General features: G+C 42.3%; 1 protein-coding gene across 2 annotated transcripts in view; it reads right to left on the bottom strand.

Annotated features, from left to right (window-relative positions):
• The window catches only part of plxdc2b (plexin domain containing 2b), a 67,595-nt gene that overhangs the window by 32,981 nt on the left and 7,806 nt on the right, over nt 1–26,808 (bottom strand). For both annotated transcript variants that reach the window (XM_029457316.1, XM_029457318.1), the window contains exon 2: nt 6,607–6,830. In XM_029457316.1, the coding sequence (XP_029313176.1) occupies nt 6,607–6,830 (224 nt within the window). The remainder of the gene's footprint in view (nt 1–6,606; nt 6,831–26,808) is intronic.

Genomic DNA, 26,808 nt, shown 5'->3' with positions numbered 1-26,808 from the left:
TTCCACTATGTGTGCATTCTCTCCGTCCTTTCATTCAACTCTGTGGTTTTCACAAGGGCACAATCTGCACACAAAGAGGTTCTAATGCGTACTAATCAAATTAAAACACAAAGAAGCCAATCAACTTCTTCAACTTCAGACTGCACAGTCAGGATTGCCTTTTATAACAGAAACATTCATGGACTTTTATAAGCCATGTGGTAGCGGCCTGTCTGCTTTTATTGCTTCCTGTACAGAATTAGGAAGAATGTTTGTGTCTTGCGCTTCCTATTGCTCGTCTTTTCCCCTGCGGCTCTAATGAGAAACCATACAGCTGTGTCTTTGATCTAAACACTGTTAAAGTTAATGTTCTGCTGGATGGGGAGTCGGGGGAAGTGTACACTATACGTCTGACTGTGATCTCACTAATAAGAACTCACACAGCTCTGTGCCTACGTTGATATTTGGGGTGGTGTCATTATGAGCTACTTCGCTTTGATTGTCAAAAGGCCAGGAGACAAACATTAATAAAAGTTTAAGCCTTCATTTTGCTTCAAGGATTCATATTTCCCTCAGAGGGTTATAATCTAATATCTTTACTCAAAACTCAGCCTGGAATACAGGCTTAGCGACGCCTCTGTGGGATTGATAGACATCAAAATTCCAAGTGGATTTCAGCCATGTAGGTGGTGTTACTATTCATCAATTTGTACATTCAAACCAGAAGCCTTTCATCACAGCTTAAAGTGCAGACAAATCATGTCAGGGGATAAAGAGCCCCTCCTGGAAGCCTTAGTCAGCACATTACTTTCAGAACAGAAAACAAGGGCACTTGTAGGAAGCGTAGACACAAATGCACGGCTGTACGGTTTGCTCCTAATCAGCACAAGATGTTTTTCAGTCTTGTGGAGAGGGATCGAGGGAGACGGAGGCTCCTCAGGAGGTGAGAGGGGCCAGTGACGGGTGGCCATCGTCCAGCTGGGTGTAGGTGGACATGAAGCTGTGAGCTGTGAGAGTACAGGCTCCTGGGCCAGAGAAACAGTCTCACACACAGAAATACACAATTATATAGAGAGTTTTGGTGGGAGGTTGTGGGAGGAAGGTACTGTCTGTTTCTGTTCAACCAGTGAAGTGTGATACTGGATATTGAAGTGTGAAAATACAAACATGGTGTCAAATTTGCTACTGCGCTTTTTTAGCACCGTCGACTAGAACAGGTGGTTGAGAACAGAAACTATGTCTCTCTAAATACATTTACAAAACAGAGAATCATTATAATGCATTACAAACTCAAACTCAAATGTTGATCACACATTAACCAAACCAACAAAATAGGTTTCTCAAATAGGAATCACCGCAACGGCGAGAGGTCCTTGAGCATACGGTCATAAATGTGCACAAATAAATCAGTGATGTTTCTGATGTCATCGGAGCTTCGGCTCTTTCACATCATACTCTCTGCCCAGGCGACCCAGCAGAAAGTGATCAGACCCCTGGTTGAGTCCAGCTGGAAACGACTAACTACTTCTCACCCAGGGCTTTTTTCTCTTCAGCTACAGCCATGTAGAGGCTCTTTCTGCTGCGCTGGTGCTCCCTCGAATGGCTCTCCTCCTCTTTTGTCCATCAATTCCCAGTGTGCTGAGGGCTCTGGCCAGTAAACCCACAGCAACTCCTCCACATCCAACCTCTATCGGCAGACACTTGCCCTTCCATCCTTACTGTATTGTAAAGGTATATGGGGGGTACACACAATGCTAAAAGGGCTAAATTCCAATTGAACCTCAGAGACAAAAGAAAGCTCAAAGGAGGCTAATGGAAAATAGGTAGCCACATGATGAACAAGTGAGAGGACTGTGACCCCGCTCCTGCCCCCTTTTTCATCTGCCCATCATAAACCCGAAAGAGATGGAGAAAACAAATAATGGACCATGTTCTGTCTCTTGAGCACAAAAACAAACTGTACAAAAGATTCATATATCTTGTGTCTGAGGCTTTTACTCAAGCTGCCCACCACATTAATATTGCATTATACTGAGACCTGAATATCTTGTTTTCAATTCTGAATGCTCCAACTATACAGGGGAGACCCTGGTGCCACACACACACACACACACACACACACACACACATTTAAAAGGATGCTATCACTCATGTGTGCAGTTTCTCATCAGCTGATAATGCCTGTGATCCATTATTCATTGTTCCGCTCTGTCTCCTGCCAGTCGTAGCAGCTTGATGGTACTGGTGGTGGCGTGTGTTGAAACCCGACAATATGAGCCTCTACACTGGTCTGTGCAGCACCGGCCGATTTCTAAATCCTTTTAACAGTAGTGTGGATACTAAAGTGGAAAACATTCTAAAAACCTGACGTGCATAAATTCATTTTCACTCGGGTATTTGAAATATTGAGCATCTCAAGTATAATTCAATCTTTTACTATTACTATTTAAAATGCTCCAGAAAGGCTAGGACCAGGAGGCTCTTCAAATGTCAGTGTGGGATTGTTTGAAAAACAATGAAAGTATGTAGAGAATAAAGTGAATAGGTAATAATAATAATAATAAATTGTATTTATAAAGCGCCTTTCAAAGCTAAAAGCAATCTCAAGGTGCTAATAGTCTAGTAGTAGTAGTGGAGGTGACTCCAAGCGACTGATATATAATTTAAGTATCCTTCGACGCTGGTTGATAATCTCATGAATTGGATTTGCAAGCTGTCTGATGGGTACAAGCACAATGTGGTTGTATTCTAAAGTGAGGCTCAAGGACGGAGAGGGTCACAATTTATTCACAAACTCATTTCTTTTTTCCTGTCGCAGCTAATCTAAAGAACCCACTTTGAAAAGCCTTCAACCCTAACACCAGAGGATGATTCTCAGTCAGACACTGAAGTTCAAACAACCACAGGTTGATCTGTAGAGCAGCCCCCGAGATGTAGCAACACAAAAAAAGTCTCTCTTTCGAAACATATTATCCTCTAGGAACCTTTTAACAAACAAAGGAAATAAATAACTCATTTACATTCACTGCAGGTTCTGAATATAGAGCATGGAATGGATAAAAGCAGCACTGGGAATCAAGAGAAGTAATGACAATTAGCAAGCCTCGCTGCTTGCTGCCTTCGCTGCGTGAATTCTCTCCCTTAAGAAACTCAGAAGTAAACAGTGAGCGTAGTGAAGCATGTAACCCCCAAAGAGTCCCACACATCCAATAACAACAAGAAACCACAATCTTATTATTACATATCAAAGCAAGCTATACAACCCCAACACCAGGTCTGCTTTTAGTGGCAACCTGACACGTCTCACATCGGTTAAATTCTCAGGACACTCTGTACTTTACTATAAACAGCCAGGCGTGAAAATGTACACATTACTTCAGAGGGAACATGAGCGGTTGTATGTCTCTCTTGGTTTCACTTGTGGTGCCATTAGGCTATATGATCCAGGATTTGCTAAATGGAGAAGGTTGGTTTGTACGATTTATTATCCAACTGGCTGCCGTACGTGTATTTGTGTGGTTTGTTTATGAAGATAAGATTTAAAATAGTGCCACCCGACAGCTGAAAGTTACCTCTAAAAGTAGTTTAGAAAAGAGGTCAGGACCCCATGTTGGCCCGCTTATCATATGTAGAATAAGCGGGTGTATCAGGTCCAAAAATAGCACTTCTAAAAATCTAATCTAAGAAGTCCAGTGGTAGTGATAAACCAGGAGTTTTTAGTGTCCGAGATGCAACAAAACAGTTTGAAATGCAACAGTGTGAGAGTGTCTTATACATTAAGGTTAATTTTCTTACTTAATGTGCGTTTGGTGTCAAATAAATCCTTAAATATAAACATTTGAAATATGTCACCATGTGCATTTAATCTCTCTATGATCATAACATTATGCAACACATACTGTCATGTAACGGCGGGAGTTATGAAATGTTTGTCATGTCCGTTACTGACAGCATGTCTGGACTAGCACAAGCCGTTTATAGAAAAAGTGAGTAGATTTGGCTTGAATTCAGCGACACCGACTTGTTCCCACAGTTTGTTTGTTCTTTAGTTAACCTCATCTGAAGATGTTTAATCTGATAACTAACACAGTGAGTCGCAGACATTCAGGGCGTCAGCCTGTCTGCTGTTAAGGCTACTGTTATAAACCTGCTTGTCTGCGTGAGATGAATCTTTTGTTGGAAACTCGTGTTGTGGCACCAGTTAACCAAAACACAGACTGACCTCGAAGCCAAGACGATGAAGGAAATGGAGAGCTTCCTTCACTTCTAATACAGTGGACACATGTTTTATTGAAATTAAAAAATAATTAGTTTTCCTTATTCTCACACATATCTGGCCAAACATAAGTTGTGCGACTTTAATGGAATCTTCACTTTTGTTTTGAGATAGATGAGAAGATCGATACACCTCTTAATGTTCGGTAAATATAAAGCTGGAGCCAGCAGTCAGTTAGCTTAGCTTAGCACAAAAACAAGGAAACAAGCAGAAAAGCTAGCCTGGCCATGTCCAAAGGTAAAGAATCCAACTAAAAGCACTTCTAAAGCGCACTAACACAGTAAAAGTGTTTAAAAGAGAAGCAGCAGTTAGCTGTTTCCCCCTGTTTGTAGTCATTGTGCTAAGCTAAGCAGCTGTTGGCTGTCGTTTCATAATGAAAGGACAGATATGAGAGTAGTGTCAATCTCCTCATCTTACTCTTGGCAAGAAAGTAAATAAGTGTGTTTTACAAAATGTCTAACAAGACTTTTCTGCAGCTGTGATCGTCTTAAAAATCAGTAATTAAGATGAGTTTTTGTAAAAACCTATGAAAATGCGATGATATACGGCTTTGTGAACGTGTCTAAGTGTACATATTCCCTTCAGGTGGGCGCACCGTCCCTCCTCTGTCTCGCTCAGTTAAAGCTCCTTCAGATCAGAGGAGACCGTCATTAAAACCCATTCAGCTCACTGCTGGGTGGAAGATTTCAGCTCAGCGTCTACAGCGTCTGAATATGAAGGCTTTTCTCACGTCAACAAAGTGTTGGCAGCAGGTGAGGAAATGTGTGTGTACTGTATGTGGGTTGAGTAATGACAGGAAGACTGACGCGGTGTTTGTGCTGTGGACTGCTTTTCCATTTGGCAACAGCAAATGAGCCTCTGAGAGCGAAAAAACAATGAGTGTGTCAAATGTGTCCCTGCATGAATTTTGTATGTGCGCGTACGCGAGCGCGTGAATGATTACAGCTGACGATCAAAGCTCCCTCCCTCACTCCTCGCTGAGAGACTGAGGCTGAGAACCTGAGATGATTAGAAGCCACAGGAAAACTTAACGAGCTGTCTAAGGCCCAGGCGGCCGCCATCATTATGACTGAACGCCTCGATGCTGTGCGCAGGCTATGGCGCCATAACAAGGGGACACCTTTCATTTACATAGACACAAACACGGGCAATCTCCAGCAGCTCTACTAACCCCTTGGAACTGAGGGAGGTCGGGTTAATTTCCTGTTCTGGTCTCTCAGAGGTCAAATTTAAGAGGATCCAGCCCCATGAAGACGGTAGATGAACACCTGAGGGCTGAGCTTAATTTGATATAAAGTATTAATCCTCAATACCCCTCCTAGTCTTCTTTTTCATTACTAAACATCCACGGTACCAGGGGGATTTATAATTGCTCCAGGGAAGCAACCGAAGAGTATTTTTAGGTTCAGCTCAACAGAGGACTTTTATCGATTTATTCTCTTTATATTAGTTGGCTCGTGTGGAGCTGCACTTCTCAACTGAGTCACAATGAAGTCTGAATTCATTCGATGGGAAGATGATGATGGCAAACTTCAATTCCATTAACTAATGGGATTCGACCCCAATCACTTACATACATTTTATTCTACTTTGTAAAAACTAAATATAGCATTGCATACAATTCCATTTTATCATTGATATATCATATAACACAAAGCTTGAACATAAGACTTTGGACTCAAGTCCCTCTATTATTATAATTCATGTTGCATGACTTTGTTTATCATAACATGAGGCAATGATCCACTAAAATAACTGACCAGACAAAGCCAAGATCCTAGAAGTAGTTAAACACTACTTACGCAAACTTTGTAATGACAGAGTCATAACCTCTCCAACCCGAACAGGTGCAACAAATAAAAACATCAGATAAATGTCACTTGAGGACAGTCTGTAGGCCTACATTATCACACAGCCCTCAGATGAGGTCAAATAAGTGAAAACACATGTGTGGGTGGACCATGCAGGGCTTTTAATGCTGCCATATAACAGAATTAAACAGGTGATTTACTGTAACTGTGCACCCCTTTGAAATTGGGAGACTTGAAAGAGATGGCTTAAATAAAATAAACAGTCAAAATCAATGCAGCAGAAGCAGAGAAACCCCGACTTAAACTTACTTGTATGGGTCAAACTCCAAAACCACTGCACTGCATGCTACACTTCCCATAATGCAACTGGATAGTCTTCCATTGAGCTGCACCTCCAGTTTGTAACACAGACTTTAGACCCCCAGAGCCACAGAAATTACAAACATTATTTAAAAAATGTTTTTGATTTTAGTAAAAAACACAAAATGACACACAGTTACAGGTATTTCTGTCATAACCTTGGTGTGTTGCAGCACCTACCTCTATCTGGGAGCTGTTGTCCGTTTCCTCTGCAGACAGCAGGCCTGGGAAGCCCTCGGGCTCCCCCTGCTCAGGATCCTGGTCCTGCTCCTGACTGGCCCTGTTGCTGTCCATGTTGCGAGGTTTTGGGGGAAGCCATCTCCTCCACCGGTGACTGTACAGCTTCACGTCCACTGCTGCTTCCTCATCTCCTGCCTGCCCCTGTATGTATGAGTAAGAGACCCCTAGGGAGAAAGGAAAACAAAGTGAGTACAAAAAGAAAACGTCAGTGTAGCGCATGGCCCAAAGCCAAATCACCTTAAAGTTGTAATTGCATGTCGATAAATATAAAGTATATGTCACCACAAATACATACATTTACAAACTAATTAACTTTATGGAACCAACACAAATCTGTGTTAGCTGTTAGCTATTAGCTGTTAGCTATTAGCTGTTAGCTATTAGCTATTAGCTGTTAGCTATTAGCTGTTAGCTATTAGCTGTTAGCTGTTAGCTGTTAGCAGCCGCTATCAGGAGAGCACTTGACTTATATTAAGGTGCGTTCAGGGCGTTATTGGGTGAATGTAAAATATAACGTTTTAATGTGGTGGGTTCAATGTAGTCTTGTAAAATTTTATTTCTGGCGAGAAACCTTTTCAAGTTTACAGTTGTTTGAAGGATATGTTTTCAAAGCATTATAAAACAGATATTGGAGATGGAAGTATGACCTGTTGAACTTACTAACAAAAATTATTATTATTCAAACGAAAGGATTGTATGGTATATATTGTTTTGTTTTTTATCGTAGTTTTGAATCAGTATCGAGAATCTTTGAATTTCAATGGTATTGGTATCGTGAGTTTTAGAATTAAATGGGACACCACTAAGGGAATAGTCAAATAACAACGACAGGGACTAATAAAGCCATTAATCTTGTGTTGATCCCATAACTCAACTGTCTTTACAGACTTTTCTCATTGCTCGAGGGAGAAATCTCAGATGCACATTAGCAATGACTCAGCAGCCATCACACAGACCAGTGGGCCACAGTCATACACAATCATCCCTATCCCTGAGTTTGAAATGAGACGCCGGCGACAGGTGAAAAATGGTTCTGTGTTAATGTAAACACTGACTCGATTAAACAAGCCCGAGATAGACAGCTGGATCGCCGGTGAAATCTGCTGTGTCATTATAGGAAACGATTTTTCTGAATTGAAATGAGTCAGAAAAAGGAAGAAAAGGACATAAAACAGAATTTCTAGAGTTCTGTCCATCCTTTCAGAGGTGGAAACATCTTACAAGCAATGTACTGCATACAGTATATTATGCAAGATAATTTAATAACAATGGTCAGTCATTCAGAAAGTGAAAAGGAGTTAAAACACAAGGTGTTATGTGCCCTAGTCCACGTATTTTAGAGTAAAATGTACATTAGAAACCACTGTAACCAAGCCTTCCAAAGTATTACGGTACAAGATGCCTAATTAGTCCTGTTTCTACTGTTTCTACCTTACTATTCTTGACACTTGAGGACTAGTTGCTTTCTGGACTAATAATCAGTTATTTCTCTAATAAAAACACAAGTCACCAGAATTTAATTTGATCCATGTAATGTTGACAAATCATAGCATAACTTTTTATCGACAGAACAGTTTGTGGGTTTTACAGTCAGTACAATTACTCAAGTACTGTATTTAAGTACAATTTTGAGGTACCTTTTGTACTACATTTATTTGACAGCTGGAGTTTTTTACAAAGAAAACATACGATCAATTTACAAAATATGATACTGTGCTGTAGAATAAACTATCCAACAGCATATAAAGTACTTCAAATGTGTTCACCAGAAATAATAATAATAATAATGGCTCTCTGAAAGGGACCAACAAGTGCTTTTACTACATTTGTACTTTATAGAAGTGAAATCTTAAATGTAAGATGTGGTGTTGTTACTTTTTCATAAGTAAAAGAGTACATCTGCTGCCTTTAAGCAGGAGTTAACATACTCTATGTCACGACTCCAATGCAAAGGCTACAGAATCCTGCCTACCAGTGCAATAAATATACATGACAAACGCTAAACCTGGCAAAGAATGCATGTTCTCCTCTTGCTTACATGGGTTTCCGCAACTCAAATGGCGTGTAGGTATGAATGAGAGCAGGAAGAGATGTGTTTATCTGTCTGTCCTGTGATGGACTCCAGACTTGTTTCCCTGCCTTCAGGCTAATGCTTGGATAAGCTCCTGCTCCCCGTGACTCTAATAGGATTAAGCGGTTAAAGACAATTGGTAATAAACTTAATTTTTATAGCACTCATCCAAACACTAAGTTTACAAAGTGCTCGCATGCCGTTGCAGTGATGTAAATTGTTTTGGACTTGGGAAAGAAAATACTTCTGATTCCTCTACTATTACTGAAGTTTCTTTTTTATGAGACAGAGGTCACTGGGTTTAACTAGCAGAGCGCGTTTTCCACTCCTTCCCCGTCTTCGCTCAAATTTCTTCCTCGTGTCTCCTCCTCTTTCTGGGCCCCCGACCAGTGGTTCTCATGAGACGAGGAGAGAGCAAGTGGAGGGGCTTCAGATGCTAATTTCCCCAAAAGTGGAAGCTGACAGATTCACTTCATAATGAGCATCGGCAAAGCGAGAAGCAAAGAGACCAATCTGCTTGATGGATGTTGGTGTACCTTGGAAGAAATGAACTGAGCAGAAGACACAAGCACAGAGTATAAAAAAGGGCTGAGTGCATTTATCAGCTAATTGTTATTGGAGCCAAATTAAAAACAATTAAAAGTTAGTGCTCATCTTCAATTAGTAATTTTAAAGAACACAAGCCAAGCCAGAAATCTTGATGCAATGGACTCAGCCCAACAATCCAGCGGTCTACACAGACTGTGTCGCTTTGTACTCGCTCTATAGAAGTGTAAATGCAAGTAGTTATAAATTCCTGAGAGTAGCTTTAGCTTCAAATAAGACAGTCTTTGTACAATCCAGTTTTCTTTCTATGTGCATCACCTCAGTCTTGTTTGCTGTCTGCAGCTCTTCTGGCCAACTATTCTCCTTCTCCCCATATCGCTAACACTTCCTGACACTCACTCTATCCCTAATGGTCATTAGTCACACCCATGCGTACAAAGTAGCCCAAGCAAACGTCCTGTCAACAGTAGTTATATACTCTAATCCAAGAGGCACCTACACATCTATTTTCATCCTTTTCAAGGATCTTTGGCAGTTCCTCAATATACGATGGAAAGCTGGCAAACAGCGGATGCTTTCAAATACACCATGACCACAACATAGGGCCATCCAATAAATGGCTGCTTTCTTTCCCAGCATGTGAACGCCTATGATGAGTCACCCTTTAAAGGAGCACATGCACCTGCATTTCTGTTGTGAACGCCACCTCTGACGATGGTGATTCAGGGGCAGCAGTTTCTCTTATTATCCGGGCGAAACTCTGGATCTTTTGTCAAGCAGTTGGGAGGGCACTGAGGTCGGACCCCTGAGGGACACCTAAAATAACCACCCAGCAGGACAAGTCTGCTCCTCAGTGCGAGACTGTTCCTCGGCTTTTGTGTGAAAGGAAATCTTTCCCCTCTCCTCTTCTTTCAGTGCGTCTGAAAGCCCCCGCATACCTTCACCCTGACTCTGTCGAGCTGCCTTGTTGGCTGGACTCACGCCTGTCAACACCTCTGATTCACAAACACACGGAGGGACTGTAATTTGGTTCCACCTAAAACCTTTCAAGGACGTTTAGGAGGTCATAAAATTGAGAATAAAGGTGCTGTCTGCACCGCTTCTTTCAGTTTCTACTTCTTTTCCCCTCTTTTCTCTCGGTTCCCACCTGACTCAGTGTTGCTGACAGGCGACTGCCACACATGACTGGAAAGTAGAGGGAGTGGAACGCTTCATTGCATTGTGTGTGTGTGTGTGTGTGTGTGTGTGTGTGTGTGGTGTGCATAATTTCAGCAGAAAAAGGCATAAATCCCTCAACGGTTTCTTCGCCTTTCTATCTCCGGGTGTCAGAGTGCTTCATTTAGTGCCCACTGAAAGCTGCTTTATCAGTGTACCAGCAGACTCTGCCAAGCACACTGGAGGACCTTCTGTCTCTGTGCAGATCAACTCACCACGGTCAACATGATGAGGTAACTATTGCAGAAGCCGCACGCTTTTTTTTTCCTGGAATTGTGTTTCCGTTTTAGCATCAAAACAACAGAAGAAACTAAATTAAATCTGTGTAATGAAACAGATCCTGTTGGAGCAAAAACACACAATGTTTACAAGGGTCAATTCACTCAAATTAAAAACATATATTTTCTCACTCACCCCTTAGGGTACAATATGGTTTTACAGCAACTTTACAAAAACATCGTTTATTAAACCGTCTCTTCAAATGTATCCGTAAAAACAGAAAGATTCTTTGCAGTTAAACTTCAAAACACAACGACAAACTGAATGGACATGTGTAACATTGATGACAATCAGTGACTGAATTTGGGCTGCTTCTTATCCGAATAGCGTTTGTTTTTTTAAATCTGCATTTATCCTTCCCTTGTTAGTCTATAAAATGTCAGAACATGGTAACATCAGATCATAATTTCCCAGAGACCAATGGGACATCTTCAAATGGCTTGGTTCAGTCCAAAACCCAAAGATGATACATTCAGAATATTATAAAGTCGTAGTGTAAAACAGATAATCCTCGTTTTTGAGAAGCTGAAACTAGAAAATGCTGTCAACTGATACATTTATTTAATTTAATGCTTAATTGTAAAGGGACAAGTATATGAATAAAGCATTCATAAGATAATTTGCAAATCATTCCAGCATTAGAATGAATCCGTGTTCAAAGCAACCAAAATATATATAAAAAAAGAAAAGAAGCGTCTTAAGTCAACATATGAGCAGATTGTTGCAGAGTTTGACACTGACCCACCGACAAGCAGACTGTTTTCAATGCATGGCCCTTCTCAAAGCAGATTATGCTCAGGGTGATCTCAGAGCACCAAACACTGAGGCTCAAAAACATTAACGGCCCTGACAGTGTTATCAGCCTTGGCTGAAGCGAAAGTGGCGAGGCAGAGACAGATATTCAATATAACTGATACATTAATAAACTGGTTTGATCTTGTGACGGACAAGATGGGATGATGCTTCTTTTTATTTACAATAATTGAAATATTTAAATGCTCAGCAAGTGTGATACCAATTAAACTGCAGACCCTTTTAAATCTTTTAAGTCGCCTGGGGCGGAGAGACACATTAAACATTACTCCACATAAATTCCAGACATGCAACCGTCTGAAATTATTATGCGGAGTAAAGCGTGCTTTTCTAACCTGCCGTGGCGTGCTTTTTTACACATCCTCTTTTAAAAAGACACAGCCTGTCATTAAGCGAACACATAAAGTAGAAAAGCTGACTGCAGGAGAAAGTTACACACAGATAGACAGAGAGGCAGCGCCAGCAGATCCAGGCTCAAACAGTGCTCATAAACCTTAGTTCAACAGCATGATGAAAGAGAAAAATTAAATAGATTAGATGTGAGATGCATCTAAATCTCAGATACGAGACAGAAAATGAAATAGTGCAGCACATGAGCAGAAGCATTCTCCTTACAGATAATTCAATGAACATCCCTCCAGACAGAAGCATCAAGTGAGCGTCCTGCGTGTCGTCAACGCTCCATTACACCACAGATTTTTGTTTTGCCACCAATTAGTCACAACTTTCCAAGTCAAAGCACTGCTACACAAACATCCCCCAAGGTTCAGATTAGGACTGCAGATAGAAACGTGTGTCTCTTTCTGAAACATGCTTGTTGAGGCTATTATATTATACACTGAACAATGCTGAGTTCTCACTTCAGGACACCAATGTGAGACAAACACACATTTGAATTTGAGCAAAACTGCTATAAGACATCTGATTGTGCCACATTCTCTTGTAAACAGTGACTAAACACTTCACTTTGATCCTTTTATAACTATATCAGAAAGCATCCTGGCAACATGACAATAAGTAAACCCACAAAGAACAAAATATTCTCTAACTAACACCGTTTGGCGAGCAGGCGCTCTTGTGTGTCGCCCAAATGAGAAAAGAGGCAGGTGTGAAAGAGGGGGCTATAAATAAAATCCAATATTTGAAGCCTCAAAAAGTATTAATTACAATCTGCAGAGCATGGAAGGTGGAGGGAATTCATTAGAAGGAGACTGATGTTGCGTTCACTGTGCCCAGGGTAACACAGCGCCTGTGAGGAGAACAGGTGTAAAGGCTGCATGTTTAGAGGAAGGGAGGAGGCCGGCGGCAGAGAGACTTGGGAAGTGTCCGGCTTCAGGTCCAGTGACTTTTAATCAAGGCTTGAAACTTGAGGAACATAATTGTTGTTTAAGCGGGCTTCCCTTCCGAGCGCCTGCTGAAAACGACTAAATACACTGGACACAAAATCCAAGCAGGCGAAGCCACAAAGCACCCAGTAACATCCCCGAGCACACAGTATCAAACCCCAAAACACAGGGTATAAAGTGCTGGAGTAAACCATCATGGAGTCTGCTGTCACCGCCGCGGCTTTCTTTATGTAATTGGTGGTTGTCTTGCTCCGACGATGGTCAGTGCAGGAAGTGTATGCACAAAAATGCTTTGGCAAAGAGACAAACAGACAGGCACGGAGGGCTGCAGGCAGCGGGATCACAAAGAGAAATGTGCTTCCTGAGTGACACAGGCATTTAGGAATTCAGGATTCCAGTCAGGCACAGTGTCTGTCTCATATTTCAGGAGATTGAGTGATTGACTGCAGGACTATGAAGCTGCTGTTGGCTCTCATTCCGCTTCTCAGCGAATGAGCAGCACGGCTCAGGAGCCTCGAGGCCTTGAATCGCTCCACCATGAGAGAGCTCGAGCCTGGCAGGCGATGTATCATTGGACCTCCTGGAACAGGTTATTTCTCCTTCCTCCAGTGCAAACCATTACCTGTGGTAATGTTACTGTATTTTTACAGGTCAGCGAATACCAAAAGCCATCTTTGCACACACAAAAGCTCAGCATCTCTCAATCTCTGCCTAAATCTCTCCGTAAAAACACAAAATCCGTCCTTTCATTGTTCCCACAGTCCTCACAGTGGCTGCTTAACAGACCTTAAAATTGGAAATGGTCACATCTGTACCGAATAATAGAGAGGGATCGGCAGGACAACAGCCTGCACTATTATTCTGATATGCCACATCACAAACAATAGCATCGCCTTAATCCTCCGGATTCACACACTCTTCAGTTTAGTGGATAAAAACACACCTACACACCTTCACTTCTGAGACACAATAATCTCTCTTTGTGTCCAATGTGCCTCTCCAACAGTTGATCTCTCAATCCTTTGAGGCCAGGGATTCAAAGCTGTCAGAAGAAATGACCATCAAAGTCTACAGTACTTAAACCTCAATGAAAACCACAATCTTCACCTTAAGTTTTCTTCCAATGTAAAAACCCAGTGATAATTGTCTGTACATTAACGGCTAGTAGCTAAGTCAGCATAGTTTCAGCACCTAATGTTAACAAATGAATCCTAAAAAAACCCAGGACCCACAGCTACAGATGCAGATTTGTCTCCATTTTGGCCCACAGTGTCGTACTTTGAATCTAAAACATCTTATTAATCCCTCCAAATTTACAAAAATGAGAAGAAAAAGAGAAGAAAAGAAAGCTCTTTACATCCCGACGCCGCAATCACGACCTCCGGGTGCTCAATTGCGGCCGTTCTACACATATCACTCAGCATGAGTGCTTTAGGCTAATTGACCACTTCTATATTTCTGTCACCCTAAAAGCGATCAATCTGAGACGTGGCTCGGGGACAAACTGTGTGCGTGTGTGAGAAATAGCCCACACGTGTCAGGCAGCGCTACTTCACCTGAAGATTGATGCCCTGTATGTGTGGACAGGCTTGTTCTGTGTGTGTGTGTTTGAAGATGTGTATACATGTGTCCGCAGTGTTTATGTGGGACTTATGCTGCAGCGGGAGATTGATTGATTGACTGCTGGCGTGAGTATGAACTGTGTTCTTTACACTTTCTTTGTGTGCAGAGGGCGACGGGCGAGGCCACACGGGGCCCTTGGGCACGTCTTTGTCCTTCCTGATAATCTATCAGCATCACCGAGCCTCCATCCTGCCACACTCCAATGTTCTCTAGGTGGAGCACTGCAAACACACAGGCAGGTCCAACGTTTAGCTAAATGGACCTGTCATTCCTCAAAGTTAAAAAAAGAGAAGTGTGAAGGGGCCAATATATGGATTCAATCATATTATGGATTGCAGACAATACCTATTATCTGAAAATTACAGTACCTAAATATCTAGCACTGGTATTACCAGAGGCCAGTGGAAACAGAGGAAATATGCCAAAAATGTGTACACATTCAAGGAGATCACAAAGAAAGCTAAACACCCCTAAGCCCCCCTTCACACTGTCTCACCCGTGCAGTCAGTTATAGTATCTGTTTACTGTACCATTACAGAAGACATGTGTTTTTGATTGAAGTTCAATCTTTATACTGGTATCAGCCTCAAGAATCTCCATCAGGCTCTACATTTCATTTCTCATAAATGAGCAGATATCAGAATCGTCTGATGTTTTGTCAATGAGGCATCCTCCTCTCTCAGCAGTGTCTAATCCATCATGACAAAATCGCCCGACAACACGTAGTGTGGTTTTCCAGCTCTAAGAGCAGACCTCATGTCCACTTATTAAATTCCTTCAAATTAAGTTAATTGACGTCTTAAATAAAAACATGCATTACACATGTTTTTTCTCCAAAATATGGATAATTTCCCTGTGAGCAGATTTAACCGAGGATTTTTTAAACCTTTTGCAGAAAGAGAAAACATGCTAAATCCCATATCCTCCTACCTACAGCCTGCAGGCACACCCACTAACCAGCAACGGCAAAAAGACTGAATACACCGAAGAATCTACAGCACCAGCATCCCATAAGCACACTGGGAAATATATATTTTCCGACTGTGTTCTTCTGCTGTGCAGAAAGGGAGAGACAAAGAGAAAGACTGAACCGTTCCCCCCAGGCTCCTCGCCAAACCCATCCCAGCACATTTCTTCTGTCTGTTGACAAACTGTGAGCCACTTCCAAGTCCGCTCTGTAATTGCTTCAATCTCTTCCCATTCAGCCAGAAATCAATATTAAATATTGTTTACTACACAACCCTGCTCGCTGTGCAGAATGAGACCTACGAAGCAGCATGTCACCGAACAGCTGGCTGACTCCCTCCACAAGCAAAATGCAATTACAGAGGGGAATGTGTATTGTATGTAGAACAGTGTTTTAATAAGACCCTCCAACTTCCACTCAACGAGAGAAGAACACAGCCTAATATTGAGTAACAAGATTTCCTCTTTATCTCCTGTGAAAATGTTTAACTATGCAGAGAAAACATTCCACCTGAGCTCTGCTTCGTTTCCTTCCTGACAGGAAGAGTAAAAGCTTTCTCTGTTTCCCGCACGCTTAATTAAAGACACAATTCATCAGAGTTCTCATTTAGTTTTACTTCTTTTCCGCCTAAAATAATGTTCTGCAGAACTTGAACAAAGCAATTAACAGTTCAGCTATTCCATTTCTTCTGGCAGTGTCTATAAGTCAGAGATGGTTTTCCTCCAATTCTGCCGTTTCTTCAGGAGTTCTCGTGCAGGGAAAGACAGATTTAGAGTCGGAAATAAGGGCTGACGGATGGTGTTGTGCGAGAGAAGTTTACTAGTGAGGTCACCGGGGTTGAAATAAAAATGGTGAAAGAGAAAGCAGCTCGTTTTGGTTTACAGTCGCAGCTCTGGGCAGCTGTGCGGTGCAGCTGCGGGGTCCGGGGTTGTAGTGCAGGTTGTTAACAGGTATGGATGTTACGGGTCAGTGCATCTGGAAAACAGGCTAATGGGGAAATAGTAATCTCGGGGAATAAATAGAGAGTTGTTTACCGTCTTGGTCACGACCTGAACAAAAGCCTCGATCTCCTGAGGGCGCGTGGACAAACGTTTGTGGCGACCGGGTCTTTAAAGGGCCCGGGTGAGGTGATCATGTCGATCATCTCAGATGCATGTTGACACAGTCCAACATGTGCGGACATGTTTTGGCAAAAAGCCTCGCAGTGTTAGTGAAATGCAACATGTTTCTGTCCGTGGATCGCACCATCAGTCCTTTAAATACACCTATTGAGCCGACCCAAACATATTTCTGCCCCCTGTAGAGGGCACAGGAGTAATTGTGCACTTCAGGACTGATGGCACCATGTGTCTTATACAGCTGAGCATGGCTGCATTGAGTCTTTAATAGAAACAGACAGTTCAGTGCCCTCTGACAAACAGCCTGGGAGAGCGGTGGGTTTGAATGCAAATGTGATGCAATTATTCTAAAATATCCTCCAACTTTCTCTCTCCTTTTGTTTGTCCCTCCCTCTAAGGCAGTCAGTTTGGATGAGGATTAGTTTGCTGCTCCGGAGGTGATGATGAAGAGCGGACGAGGAGGAGAAGCTGGGTTGTTATTTGGGAACGGAGATGGATGCACCGTGGCAGACTCAACCTATAACCCTCATGATTTTCCCAGGAGGTGAAATACAGTACACTTCCTTTGTTTTGGCTCGGAGTCAGTCTGAGAGTCACCTAATCAGTCAGCAAGAGATTCATATTCACACCTGTTTGAGCCGGAGGCTTTCTTGACTTATTTATAAGGGCGGGGTGAGATCCTCGAGTCAGGGGATGGTGGTGCTTCAACATTGCGCATGCATACCGTATTACAAACGTGAGAACAATTCCTTCTTGGCTGTAGCATGTTTACAATAATATTCTATATTTGGAAAAGGAACACTTTTGTTTGCTCAGTACTAATTCCCAAAAATAATAGTTTTCTTTCTCGCCGAGAGTTAGAGGGAAAGATTGATACCACCGTCATGTCTGTACACTAAATACAAAGCTGCACACGGCGGCCCGTTAGCTTAGCTTAGCATTAAGACTGTCTCCAGGGGGGAACAGCTAGCCTTTAGCTCTGTCCAAAGGTTCCAGCACTTCTGAAAATCCCTGATTCACATGTTATATCTTTAATCTGTACATAAACTGAAGAGCAGAAATGACAAAAGAGAAGTAGTAAATGTAGAAAATGTGCTGCTTTGTACCTGTAATTAGGACTTTAATGTGTCTACAAACCTTCTTAAGAACCTTCGACAACAAAATTAAATATTATTTCACTTTCGTGGACTGTAGAAACGTTGCAGTATAGTTGCAGAATCTTGACATTTCATGGGAAAGCTAAGCCCCAAACCCAGTCTGCCTTTGAAAATCTCCTTATTTTCGGACTTTCAAGTGTGACTCAACCCCCCCCCACCCCCCACCCCCTCTCACTTCATACCATGCTTCTGGGCAATCTGCCACCAGCACTGGGCCCCATGTTCTGCCTCTCTGGGCTTCATTGATCAAACTTAGGGCCCCACAGCAGCGACAGAGCCTTGGCTAGCTTCTCCGAGCAGCCAGAGGAAGCAAAGGAAAGGTAGCAGCACTCATGCTTTTACACTCTTCTGGTGGAAGAGGTATCCAGATTACTTTCTTATGTTAAAGTACCGATAATGTAAAAAATACTGCATTTGAAATCACTTTACTGTCACAAGCAAAAAAGATTGAGAAGCACTGGCTTAATATCTTATAGTTTGTTGTATTTTATAAGCCTGTAATATACTTTTCTAATAAAATATCCTGGAATATTAGTAGTAGAAGTGTAAATAAACAAATTGGCACTGAAGTACAGTATTTAGCGCTCTTCTCACGACGTACAGTTGCTGTACAGAGGAAAGAAATTACAAACAAACACCAAGAAGTGGTGAGACATGAATAAAACATGAAAATCTACCTTGCGGCGATATCCTTAAAACACTTTTTTTCTAACGCATCAGATGAAACGCAACGTCTCGACTCGGCAACAGGTGAAAAAAAACATACATTTCATTTCATTCTACATTTTGTTTTAAGCTTTTTGCCGAGGGTGTGTCAAGACAGCAGCGAAAAGCAGGTACCACAAACCAAAGCGAAAAAGAGGGGCCTAGCTTGTGACAGTTCAATGTGTACAAAGGTAGATTACAATGATGGAGGGGAGCTGTGCAGGGGAGGGAAAGGCCCTGAGGGGGTTGAACGCTGGGCTGAGCCTGAGTCACTCTGTACCAGGAGCTGCAGCAGACACTATCCTCTGACTTCACACTACCTGTCTCCCAGGATTCAACTCGCATGAGACAGACTGCCTGAGGCTTCAGAGGCAGAAAGCTCAATATATATCTCTATCTTAGATACACAGGGAGACAGACTACGTAGTACAGTACTTTACTTAAATAATTGGCGAGTCATAGAAGCCCAAATTTGTCAAGAACAAATGATTAGCGTGAGGTAATGGTGGCCACTTGGCAGCAATTTTAGAAATGTTTCATCTGCTTCTAAAATGTGTCATTTAGCCTTCTTAGAAACAGGAGACAAAAGTTTGCCTGACAAGGAGAAATATTCACAGCATTAATATACCATTACTGGCTGGCAGGGAGACCATATAATTCTCTTTGGTTCAAATGTAGCCACAATATCTGGCAGATAGTGCGATCATATTCTTTTCTGCTATTGATTTTCTCTCATGCTCTGACTGGGCATTCGAAACTTAATATGATTTTTGTTTGATCAAAATATGAAGTATTTCACTTTCAAGGGATAAACTCATTTAACTCTGCTGCAGCAGGTTTCATTTAAAGCAGAGGAAAAGTCTAACAAACAACACAAGTAGCCACACGGAAGCTAACTGTGCTGATTTGTCTTCCGTAACTCTTCCTCTGTGGGACACTAGAAGTGCAGACAACACGGCCAAGGTAGGTTTTGTATTGACCTGTCCCGGAGCACTGTGTAAAACTGCACAATGGCAACGCCCCTGGCTCTTTAACAGAGTCTTTAAAGATGTCGTGTGGTGCTGTGTTTATGAGCTGGGGAACTGGGTCCAGACACAAACATGCAGGAACATGTCGATACAGCTCTGCGGCCTCTCTTGATGTTGTCAGTGAAGTGGAGAAAATGACCTTGACTAACAAGCTTGTCGTCGCACTGAAGTATTCTCATAATATCAGCTCTCTAATATCTAGACTGATGTCCTCCTGCACACGCACACCAGGATTTATGTAAAAATGCACCTTCAATTTCAATCATTCATACATGTAATAAAATGCATACAGTGCACCAGACTGTCATGTATTATTATTATTATTATTATTATTATCACTTTTCCTCTCAAGGTTATTGGCAGACAGACTGGAGACATGGAGACCTTGACATCCAAATAATTTACTATCTGCTGCGTCAACACATTCAAGCACCATGGAGCATGAAAGAGGATACGATTTTCATTAAAGAGACGATGGAAATCAAAAAATGAGACGCCGTCTGAGGTGAGCGCTTTCACACAAATCCTAAATTATTCCCATGTATCGCTAAAACGGCACAACTTTGAACAGTATATACTCCGCTGACCCACAGACCAGTCCCTTGGAAACATGGGGATTATAAAATCATAAGAACTGATGCAACCAATCAGTAGATCACCAAAGTCAGTAGGATTCATCCTCTGGGCGCCATGAATGTGTGCACAAGATTTCATGGGAATATTTCTGGATCGACTATTATTGCTATCCCTAGAGACACTTTGCTTGCAGGCATCGCTAAAAAGGTCAGAGGTCAGACCAGCAGTTTAAGAGCTGGAAGGGAACTCGGTGTCTTGCTCAGTGACACTCACGCAGGACAGATGCTACATGTTCTCAAGGCTTCAACCAGATATTTCCCTTTCTCCCAATACGACCTTAAAGTCGTCCTCTCGAAAAACCTTTATTCATAATGAAACACCTACGCTCTCTGTGCTATTCTATAAAAAATAGATGAATTCATTCCTGGCCAACACAGCTGAAGCTATCCAGAGCTGCAGAAAGGCCGGGATGTTCGGTGACTAACAAAAGACTTCACATCTGCAGGAGTGGAACGGGGGAGCAGTGGAACAAAATAATGCTGGAAGACATCCGCACACAATTCTGCTTAAATAAAAACCCCTTAGCTTTTCATTACAACACTGGAGGCTGTGGAGTGTGGGCTCTGTTTAGAGGGAATGTGTGTGCAGAGGTTTTGAGTCGAGGAGGTGAGGGAATATTGCTGACACGTGAGAAACTGCTGAATCTGCTCACAAGCTCATGATAGGAATCTCCAGTCTGAACTTCGGCCTCTTCCAACACACTCCGATCAGACCCTGGTGTAGTTCCTGCCCTCTCCAAACGTTCTCTGCTTCTCCTTCTCTGTTCATTGTCCTCTTTACAAGGTCAGACCTGTTTCCTCTTTAAGACGGATGTGCAGTCCCAACACGCTTTCCAAAACTGGACCAAAACAGCTGAGTGCAAACTATGCTGTTAAAGTTCCCTTGTTTGGTGTGTGAGCGAGGTTTTACTGTCCTGTCTAACGAGGACATAAGAGACTTCTTTGTAAAATGCGCAATCTTCAAGGAAATGATGTCAAACCTGCAGTGTACACACACCATGTCATAGATTAAGCACATCAAAAATTCGAGCAGATAACCCGCGACCACCGGGACATTTAGGTCCTCGTAATGATGCCACTCCATAACTAGGAACACATTGACAGACGGGGTCAAATTATCACCGTCAATCACTCCGCAATCCACTTCTGCACCGAGTGGGCCGGCTGAGGTGTCACGGAAGACGGGTCCTTTCATTACCTTCCTGTCAAACTGACTGTAGCCGCATATCAAGCTGGATGTGTCGCCTGTCATGTCTTGGCAGTGGGCTCAGGGCTGTCAGAGCAAATCTGCCACGGGACGCAAAACACCCCGGGGTGATGCACTGAAATCCACACGTCAGCCGGACCAGGGGAAGTGATTTACCTGCCAGCATGTGTGTCAGACTGAGACACCACCTGAGGGGCTGCAGCACGCACAAACAACATGACAACATGCCAAGTCAACCATGACCCGTATTTTATAACTGATATCAAGCAACACAATTGATGAAATTATTCACATGAAGTTATGTCAGCATTCAAGTAAAAATATTGGCCTGGCACATTTTAAGCTTGTGGGATATTCAGTGGGATTTCGGAGACTGTTTGACTATTTTAAATGAATAACATTCAAATGTAATCCCTGCACACAATACAAAACACTTCTTAAAGCAGCTTTAATCCAAATGTTTGGATCAGAAATGGATCTCACGACAACGTGTAATGTGAAAGAGGTCGCTCACAGGGATGAACCTACTCTTTAGTTTACTATTACTGCTCTCATAGCGTCGTTTCCAGATGCATAAGCTCTAAAAATCCACTTTGCACGACCTGTGTAGCACCAAGCAGCAGACAGATCAAGTTGGCATTAAGATGGTGAACACACTGGAGCATTTAGCAGCTAGAGATCCAGATGGTGGAGACCAAAACAGAGCTAAAAGGAGAGTAAATAGGTAACTGTTTGCTGGCAAGTTTGTATATCAACTTAAAGGAAGGTAATATGTCAGTATGTGCTTGTTATTGCAGGTTAAAAGTCTAATTGAAATCACAAAAGTCTTCCCTTTGTGCATTACATGTATTGTTAGTACATGTTATCATTTAAATTACAACTTCTTTAGCGTCTAAGCCTTTGGGTAGGCCGGCCAGTGTACGTGTTTGATTGACAGCTGAGGCAGCAGGGGCATAGAGACTCAAAGTAAACAACCTTGCCATGGTAACTGTATCTTACAGACTATGAACAGACAGTGTTATGTTATCATTGACATTGAAGAATAATATCTGAAGCTGTTCGTGCTTCAGCTGACCAGATACTGCATAGAAACAATATGCAGTTAGATTTCAGTTAGACTTGAACCTTCCACCTGCACGTATCATTATCTTCCTTTAAAAACATCTACACTTGACCTTACAGTTGTTTTTAATGACGCACTTTAAGAGGGAAGGGGGGGGGGGAAGTATTTACTTATATTGTCAAGTGTATCTCATCTGATAAAGCAGAGTCATGCATTGTTTATGAGTTAGGTGTTCTGACAAAGCTCATTGTGCAACTCATAGTGTGTACTGATCTACACTTGGAAGTGTCTGGGGTTGGAGTGCAAACATAAGCCGAGCGAGAAAGAGAGTTTTTCCTCTGAAAAAATGACTAACTTTACGAGGCTCCCCTGACTTTATCAACCCCCAAAGCTTCAGTCAGTGACATTCTGTTGCAAACAAAGATGCACCACTGAATCTTCTGAATGTGCTCCCTGCAAATGCCAACATGAAAAATTACACAACATATTGCTGAAACTGCCAAAGAGCAAAGTGATGAAATGTAGCCAGTAACTGAGGCTAAATGTCAACTAGTCTGAACTGTAAGGTGGAAGGTTTCTGTGCACATTCAAACAAGTATTTGCTCATTGATTAGAAACCTCTGCCAGCATCTGCATGCCCGTATTTAGATTTGCCTACACGTGGGGTTATTTGTGTGAGCTCTGTTGGCAAGTGCTTCATTTGGCCACAGGCCGACACCACGGTGTTAATGTGTGCGCCTCGCTCACGCCCAGACAGATGAATTTAGCCGTTGAGTCAGGGAAGTCACATCAAGCTTTTCCTTCTGCTCGATCTCAATGTTTTATAGTGACATCCAGTATCGGGACGTTTCTATCCTGATTCAACATCAGGACACTTTTGGTAGTCTGCACATGCACACTGGTCACATGGTGCCTTGGTGTGGGTTTTTGTAGCATGATATGTATTCACATCTTGCAACCTCAATGTTTAAATGGAGATATTGATTAGGCTCTTCATCAGCATGTGAAGGACATGCTACACAACTGAACTCAGATGATGGATGACACAGCGAACACTGTTCATCTTTTACAGAGCTCACGTGTATTAAAAGAAAACTGGGGCAGGAAGAGAAACGAGAATAAGGAAGTGGGTTGGAGGGGACATGAAGAAACACTGATAGAAGTAAATGGATAGAGCGTATGATAAGGACCACCGGATGTGTGTATGCTCATGCATCTCTCAGGTACTTCCGGGAAGTACTAAATGGCGTCTGATCTCAGTAGAAGATTACTGTGACCTCCAGCTTATTAAAAACACATCCTCAGTCAGTCGCTCAGGGTCACTCTGTAGCGGGGCAGGCTGCAGGCAACCAATCATTTGAGCTCTTTAGCTAATCACATGTGACACAGGAAGCTGAACAGAAGGAGTTAAGTTCGGTTTGTTTGGGGATCTCACTGATGTAAGCTGTCACAAAACTCTGGCTAAAAGTTCAACAAAATCAGTTCCTCTCGAACTTAAATCTTTCCTTCCTCTTTTTTAGTATATGGAAATGCAAACTATAACGGCACTTTGTGCAACTTTAGGACAAACATGTGGAAACCAACCAAAAAGGTACAAACTTGTTTTTGCAAACGTTAAAGTGTCTGCTGACCTTTATATTTATTCTTGCATCCATGAGGTTCTGAAAAACAACCCATCCGTTCCATCTGTTTACACTTAATACACGGTCGCTGGCTGACGGCTGCTGTGAAGTGGCTGCTCAGTAACTTGTGGCAGGACTCACAACAGACACAAATATACAAACAAACACACACATGAACATGCGAAAAGCTTGCATGTGCACATAGAGGCATGCATTGGGCCTGACCTTTCTAAAAATCCATCTGTTCAGTTTGCTGAAATGATGTGCAAACAATACAACGCCTCAGCATGAGATATGATGAGGCAATCTCCTCCTGGGATCTGAGTGGATCCTCTGAACATTTGGGGGAAAACACACAAATTCTCTGCAAGTGTCTCAACATCCGCAAAGACCAAAGAAGCCCTGAAGCAGTAAACACATAAAGTTAAAGTTCAGGGAAATGATCGTTTCTTTTACCACCATCTCATTAGCTTCCATCATAACTTTGCTTTTAAATCTTTGTGGACGATTTCCCGTTGTTTTTGTTGTGTTCAGTTCAGGAAACGTCGCTACAAATTACACTTTTTCAAAAGTAATCCCAGATTTACGTCGGCACTTTGACCGTAATAAGTAATAAGTGTAAAAAATCATGAATCATCTCTAAATCTAGCGGACGTACGGCTCGGCTCTCACCAGAACTGTCAGAAGGATATTGAATAGCTCCCATTAGCAGAAGCCAATGTGACTTTGAATGACATATAAAAAATCATGCCATGTCACAAACAGGCCAATTGGCTTTGAAGAAGCGGGAACATGATTACTGTAGGACTGAGTACCTTCTGCCTGCCATCTGCAGCAGACTCATGGCAACTGAACGACATCAAATGACTAATTTATATTCATTATTGTCACCTCTCATTTTCAATTGTGGCTGCTTGTCGATTTTTGACCCCCGGTGAAGCAGATCTTACATTCTATCACGCGAAAAACTAAACAGGGAAAATGTATTGCATCATAGATGTCAAATTACATCCACACAACTCCTTATTTATGAAATAAGTAAATGTGTTGACATGAAATTGGGTTGGCAGCGAGCAGGTCCCGGTTGCGATGATGCACACACCGTTGGCACGTTGAGCCACTTCAAGTGTCTGTGATACCAGAGGCCAGACATTTAATCAATATCTGGACCTCCTCTGCCAGAGACCTGAGACACATATCAGCCTTCGGTTGCTGTTGGACACCAAAATGAGGCTGGCGGTCTTTTATATTTTTTATATTTCGTTTATGTAAAGCACTTTGCAATCAATGGCCGTGGCCTTCAGACTACAGCTGTAGAGGAGTGAGCCGCCAATGACGGTTAGAAAACAGTCAATAAAATAAGCTTTCAAAACTTGTAACCGCAACCACGAGAGGTCCTTGAACATTTGCACCACAGCGCCATCGTACTTCTCTGACATCTGTCAGTCACAAATTCCAGACGGTCTGTCACTCAAACCGATTTCATAGTTTTACATCATTCGCTTATCATTTTCTCCCCCCCCCCCCGCCTGTTTGAGACAATAGCACATTTATTACCTTAGTGCAATGGTATGAATAACATATTCATGATTAAACTGCTCCCACTAATTTACTCGCCATCTAAATAAAGCATTCTGGGGCATGGGAGACAAAGGCATTTCAGTGGAAGTCAATTACCACCAGCAGATCTTGCATAAACACCTTTTATTGGTCACAATAACACTAAAGATCCCTCCACGACAAACGGCATTTATCACATTTTATTAACAAGACATTGTTAGATACCGAAAATGGATAACATTTACCATTTTAATACAACACCTTGCTGCTAGGAATGGAGCGTAATACATTTCTAACACGGAGCAACTCCAGAGAGGTTACAGAGTGCTTCAGCGAGATGGGTGGAGATCTAAAGAGCATTCATTCTCAGTGACACTAGGGCGAGCAGATACTGCAAATGTTTGGAGACAAGACAAAAGACCCATCAGCCCAAGGGACGGAAATTATTGAGAGGGCCGTAAGGGGGCGAAAGTGGTTGATACTCTGTGGCTGCATGATCGACCGTTTCCTCCTTCGCGCACTTTGTTTGTTTGAAACAAAACAGAAAAATGAAAAATATTCCTACTCACTTATACATACGTGTGTTTAATAGAGATGCCGCAAGCAGTCAAGCCTCGGCTCACAAAGCCAAACCACACTTTGATCTATTGTGCCCATTACATTGATGTATTGTTCCCTTCTGGATCATAACATGTGTACACTTCACTATATGCCTTGATATCTGGATGCTTGTTCTTGCTAGACTGTACAAGACAACACAATTAACTCCCACAGTCAGTGCAGGACATACCACTGGATCACGACTCGAGAGTCTCTAGTTACCTGGGCAGAATTTCCCACTTTCTCTGTCTCCCATAGACTCCAGTACATTCATAAAGGCTGCTGTTACACCTTGCAATTCATCACCACAAAGACTCAAAGCAAGCCTTTGTTCCTGGCTCTATGCTGAGCTCCGGGAGAAACTCTCTCGTAAGCATCGGCGAGGAGGCAGAAACCTGAACACCTGGCACAAACAAAACCTCATTTACCAGAATCACTTGTTGACTTGTTTTTTTTTTTTGTTGGCTCACTTTGGTTTAATCGACCATGTTTGATCATTTAAGAGGAAGAAAAAGAAGTAAACAGGATAGAGATGAAAATGTGCTGAAAGTGCAACTCCCATTGTGAATGAGCTGCCAACTGGCCTC

This window comes from Cottoperca gobio, chromosome 20, assembly GCF_900634415.1.
Source record: "Cottoperca gobio chromosome 20, fCotGob3.1, whole genome shotgun sequence".
Lineage (NCBI taxonomy): Eukaryota > Metazoa > Chordata > Actinopteri > Perciformes > Bovichtidae > Cottoperca > Cottoperca gobio.
The sequence above is the reverse complement of the archived record's forward strand: the minus strand, read 5'-3'. Positions and strand labels throughout refer to the sequence as shown.